Raw genomic sequence first — 5,886 nt, 5'->3', positions numbered from 1 at the left:
CCCTGATATTCTAGAGCCACAGGGCAAAATAGAAATTGAAAGAATCCATCGATCGCCTTCTCAAATAGATCCCAAAAAGAAATCTCCTAGGAATATTGTCGCCAAATTCCAGAGCTCCCAGATCAAGGAGAAAATACTGCAAGCAGCCAGAAAGAAACAATTTGAGTATTGTGGAAACCCAATCAGAATAACCCAGGATCTGGCAGCTTCTACATTAAGAGATCGAAGGGCTTGGAATGCGATATTCTGGAGTTCAATGGAGCTAGGATTAAAACCTAGAATCACCTACCCAGCAAAACTGAGTATCATGCTCCAAGGCAAAATATGGATTTTCAATAAAATAGAGGACTTTCAAGCTTTCTCAGTGAAAAGACCAGAACTGAATAGAAAATTTGACTTTCAAACATAAGAATCAAGAGAAGCCCTTTCCCCCAAGATGGCGCCGAAGGCGAAGAAGGAAGCCGTTGTCCCCCCCAAGACAGAGGCCAAGTCCAAGGCCTTGAAGGCCAAGAAGGCGGTGTTGAAGGGTGTCCACAGCCACAAAAAGAAGAAGATCCGAACATCCCCTACCTTTCGGCGACCCAAGACACTAAGACTTCGAAGGCAGCCGAAATACCCTCGGAAAAGTGCCCTTCGGAGAAACAAGCTGGATCACTATGCCATCATTAAGTTCCCCTTGACCACTGAGTCTGCTATGAAGAAGATTGAGGACAACAACACCCTAGTCTTCATTGTGGACGTCAAAGCCAACAAGCATCAGATAAAGCAGGCGGTAAAGAAGCTGTATGACATCGATGTGGCCAAGGTCAACACACTGATCCGGCCTGATGGAGAGAAGAAGGCCTATGTCCGACTTGCTCCAGACTACGATGCTTTAGATGTTGCCAACAAAATTGGAATCATCTAAACTGTGTCCAGCTATCTCACTCCACCTACAATAAAAAGTTTTCCAGTAAAAAAAAAAAAAAAAGAATCAAGAGAAGCATGAAAAGGTAATCAAGAAACAGAAATTGCAAGGGACTTACTAAAGTTGAACTGTTTTGTTTACATTCCTACACGGAAAGAGGACATGGATGATTCATGAGACCTCAGTATTAGGGTAGCTGAAGGGAATATGCATATATATATATATATATATGTTTATGTATATATATAAGTGAATGTGTATGTATGTATATATCTATGTGTATATATATGTGTGACACAGGGTGAGTTGAAGATGAAGGGAAGATATCTAAAAGAAATAAAATGAAATTAAGGGATGAGAGAGCATCATACTGAGAGAGGGAGATAGGGAGAGATAGAATGGGGTGGATTATCTCACATAAAGGTGGCAAGAGGAAGCAGTTCTGTGGGAGGAGGGGAGAGGGCAGGTGAGGGGGGAATGAGTGAACCTTGCCCCCATCAGATTTGGCCTGAGGAGGGAATACCATACATACTCAGTTGTGTATCTTACCTCACAGGAAAGAAGAGGGAGGAAGAAAAAAATATAAAAGGGGGGGATGATGGAGGGGAGGGCAGGTGGGGGTGGAGGTAATCAAAAACAAACACTTTGGAAAGGGGACAGGGTCAAGGGAGAAAATTCAATAAAGTGGGATGGGTTGGGAAGGAGCAAAATGTAGTTAGCCTTTCACAACATGAGTATTATGGAAGGGTTATACATAATGATACACATGTGGCCTAGGTTAAATTGCTCGACTTCTTAGGGAGGGTGGGTGGGAAGGGAAGAGGGGAGAGAATTTGGAACTCAAAGTGTTAAAATCAGATGTTCAAAAACAAAAAAAAAGTTTTTGCATGCAATTAAAAAATAAGATACACAGGCAATGGGGCGTAGAAATTTATCTTGCCCTACAAGAAAGGAAGGGAAAAGGAGATGAGAGGGTAGGGGGGTGATAGAGGGGAGGGCTTACTGGGGAACAGGACAACCAGAATATACGCCATCTTGGAGTGGGGGGGAGGGTAGAAATGGGGAGAAAATTTGTAATTCAAACTATTGTGAAAATCAATGCTGAAAACTAAATATGTCAAATAAATAAATTTAAATTAAAAATAAAACAAGGAAATACTAGATGTGAAAAAAAAAAAAGCAGATGTTCAAAAAAAGTTTTCACACGCAACTAGGAAATAAGATTTAGTGTGGAGCCAAGATGGCAGCTGGTAAGCAGGGACTAGAATGAGCTCCTTACTGAGTCTCTCCAAAAACCTATAAAAATGGCTCTGAACCAATTCTAGAATGGCAGAATCCACAGAACAGCAGAGGGAAGCAGGGCTCTAGCCCAGGACAGCCTGGATGGTCTCTGGGTGAGGTCTATTCTACGTAGAGCTGGGAGCTGGGAGCTGGGAGCTGGGAACAGAGTGGAGCAGAGCCCAGCCTGAGCAGCGTGGAACAACCAAACTTGGAGTCGGGAGGATGGGGCCCCTAGCGCCCTGAATATGTGAGCTGTGGCAGTTACCAGACCCCCTCAACCCACAAACACCAAAGACTGCGGAGAAGGTTAGTGGGAAAAGCTGCAGGAGTGGAAGGAGTTCGCGGTTCGGCTTCCAGCCCCGGGGGCAGCGCAGGTGGGACAGCTACAGTTGCTGCTGCTTCTGGTCCCAGGCCCACCTGGTGGGAGGAATTAAGTGGCGGATCAGAGCAGGAGTGAAGAGCCTGCTGAAGATCTAAGCCCAGTTTGGGCTGGGGGTTCTTGGGGAAGGAGGAGTGCTGGGGTGACAGAGCTGGCACCTTCCCCCCAAACGTGGAACATAGAACTCATTAGTCTACAAGCAGTCACATCCCACTGAAAAACTCAAGGGTCAAGTTAGTTGGTTGGGAATATGGCCAGGCAGCGAAAGCACACCCAGATGCAGTCTCAGACTTTGGATTCTTTCTTTGGTGACAAAGAAGACCAAAACATACAGCCTAAAGAAGACAACAAAGTCATAGAGCCTACAACAAAAGCCCCCAAGAAAAACATGAACTGGTCCCAGGCCATGGAAGAGCTCAAAAAGGATTTGGAAAAGCAAGTTAGAGAAGTAGAGGAAAAATTGGGAAGAGAAATGAGAAGGATGCGAGAAAACCATGAAAAACAAGTCAATGACTTGCTAAAGGAGACCCCAAAAATACTGAAAAATACACTGAAGAAAACAACACCTTAAAAAACAGACTAACTCAAATGGCAAAAGAGCTCCAAAAAGCCAATGAGGAGAAGAATGCCTTGAAAGGCAGAATTAGCCAAATGGAAAAGGAGGTCCAAAAGACCACTGAAGAAAATACTACTTTAAAAATTAGATTGGAGCAAGTGGAAGCTAGTGACTTTATGAGAAATCAGGATATTATAAAACAGAACCAAAGGAATGAAAAAATGGAAGACAATGTGAAATATCTCCTTGGAAAAACCACTGACCTGGAAAATAGATCCAGGAGAGATAATTTAAAAATTATTGGACTACCTGAAAGCCATGATCAAAAAAGAGTCTAGATACCATCTTTCAAGAAATTATCAAGGAGAACTGCCCTGATATTCTAGAGCCACAGGGCAAAATAGAAATTGAAAGAATCCATCGATCGCCTCCTCAAATAGACCCCAAAAAGAAATCTCCTAGGAATATTGTCGCCAAATTCCAGAGCTCCCAGATCAAGGAGAAAATACTGCAAGCAGCCAGAAAGAAACAATTTGAGTATTGTGGAAACCCAATCAGAATAACCCAGGATCTGGCAGCTTCTACCTTAAGAGATCAAAGGGCTTGGAATACAATATTCCGGAGGTCAATGGAGCTAGGCTTAAAACCAAGAATCACCGACCCAGCAAAACTGAGTATCATGTTCCAAGGCAAAATATGGAGTTTCAATAAAATAGAGGATTTTCAAGCTTTCTCAGTGAAAAGAGCAGAACTGAATAGAAAATTTGACTTTCAAACACAAGAATGAAGAGAAGCATGAAAAGGTAATCAAGAAACAGAAATTGCAAGGGACTTACTAAAGTTGAACTGTTTTGTTTACATTCCTACATGGAAAGATGATGTGTATGATTCATGAGACCTCAGTATTAGGGTAGATGAAGGGAATATGCATATATACATGTATATATATATATGTATATATATTTATGTCTATGTATATATAGAGGTGAATGTGTATGTATGTATGTGTCTATGTGTATATAAATGTATGTGTATGTATGTATATATATGTGTGTGTGTGTGTGTGTGTGTGTGTGTGTGTGTGTATATATATATATACATATATATATGTAAAAGATAGAGAGCAGACACAGGGTGAGTTGAAGATGAAGGGAAGATATCTAAAAGAAATAAAATGAAATTAAGGGATGAGAGAGCAACATACTGAGAGAGGGAGATAGAGAGAGATAGAATGGGGTGGATTATCTCGCATAAAGGTGGCAAGAGGAAGAAGTTCTGTGGGAGGAGGGGAGAGGGCAGGTGAGGGGGGAATGAGTGAACCTTGCTCTCATCAGATTTGGCCTGAGGAGGGAATACCATACATACTCAGTTGGGTATCTTACTCCACAGGAAAGAAGAGGGAGGAAGATAAAAAAAAAATAAAAAAGGGGGGAATAATGGAGGGGAGGGCAGATGGGGGTGGAGGTAATCAAAACAAACACTTTGGAAAGGGGACAGGGTCAAGGGAGAAAATTCAATAAAGCGGGATGGGTTGGGAAGGAGCAAAATGTAGTTAGCCTTTCACAACATGAGTATTATGGAAGGGTTATACATAATGATACACATGTGGCCTAGGTTAAATTGCTCGACTTCTTAGGGAGGGTGGGTGGGAAGGGAAGAGGGGAGAGAATTTGGAACTCAAAGTGTTAAAATCAGATGTTCAAAAACAAAAAAAAAAAGTTTTTGCATGCAACTAAAAAATAAGACACACAGGCAATGGGGCGTAGAAATTTATCTTGCCCTACAAGAAAGGAAGGGAAAAGGAGATGAGAGGGTAGGGGGGTGATAGAGGGGAGGGCTGACTGGGGAACAGGGCAACCAGAATATATGCCATCTTGGAGTGGGGGGGAGGGTAGAAATGGGGAGAAAATTTGTAATTCAAACTGTCGTGAAAATCAATGCTGAAAACCAAATATGTTAAATAAATAAATTTAAATTTAAAAAAAAAAGAAGATTTACAGGCAATGGGGCATGAAGGTCTATGCTGCCCTATAAGAAATAAGGGAAAAGTGGATGGGGAGGAGTGGGGTGACAGAAAGGAGGGCTGACTGGGGAACAGGGCAATCAGAATATATGCCATCTTGGAGTGGGGGGGAGGCTAGAAATGGGGGGAATATTTGTAATTCAAACTGTTGTGAAAATTAATGCTGAAAACTAAATATATTAAATAAATAAAAAATAATAAAAATAAAAATAAAAATTAAGGAAGAAGGCAGACAAAAAAATAATTTTACCTTATGGCTGAGTAGTAAAAGTAAACATATCAGTAGGGGCTAGAGGAGTTTGAGTTATTGTATCACTATGGACCTATGCAATATCTTTCAACTTGGATAACTTTCTCTTGAATCATGACATCTAAGAAATCCCATCATTACAACTGGTATGAAAAGTTACCCATTTCTACATCATATTTTTTTCCACCATAACTATTAGTTTGTATGACTTATATATTAAATATTAAAATTTCTTTAAGCGAAGGGACTCCATTTTTTAACTTCATATCCTACCACCATTTATGTAAAAAACTTAATTATTGAATGAATGAATTCAAATTTATAGAGTTTTTATTATCAAAATTATGGTACAAAAGACTTGAAATAAGCCATAGGTTTTACTTTCATAAAATACACAAAAATTTGTGATACGTTCTGATTTTTAGTTCAACATTTCCTTGAAAGTATGAGGTCTTTTATGAATCAGCTATCAACAAAATATCTGGATCCA

The 5,886-nt window shown here is 40.6% G+C and overlaps 1 protein-coding gene across 1 annotated transcript; it reads left to right on the top strand.

Annotated features, from left to right (window-relative positions):
* Positions 1–428: 428 nt before the first annotated feature.
* On the top strand, positions 429–907 carry LOC118848710 (60S ribosomal protein L23a-like). The gene has a single exon (XM_036757725.1). It carries the CDS (start codon positions 437–439, stop codon positions 905–907), a length of 471 nt encoding a protein of 156 aa, XP_036613620.1. The 5' UTR covers positions 429–436.
* Positions 908–5,886: the final 4,979 nt, after the last annotated feature.

Source organism: Trichosurus vulpecula, chromosome 4 (genome assembly GCF_011100635.1).
Source record: "Trichosurus vulpecula isolate mTriVul1 chromosome 4, mTriVul1.pri, whole genome shotgun sequence".
NCBI classification, from domain to species: domain Eukaryota; kingdom Metazoa; phylum Chordata; class Mammalia; order Diprotodontia; family Phalangeridae; genus Trichosurus; species Trichosurus vulpecula.
Note: the sequence above shows the minus strand (reverse complement) of the source record. Positions and strands in the feature narration are given on the sequence as shown.

Excerpts from the sequence above, each read along its gene's own strand:
- LOC118848710 (XM_036757725.1), top strand. The coding sequence starts at position 437 with ATGGCGCCGAAGGCGAAGAAGGAAGCCGTTGTCCCCCCCAAGACAGAG.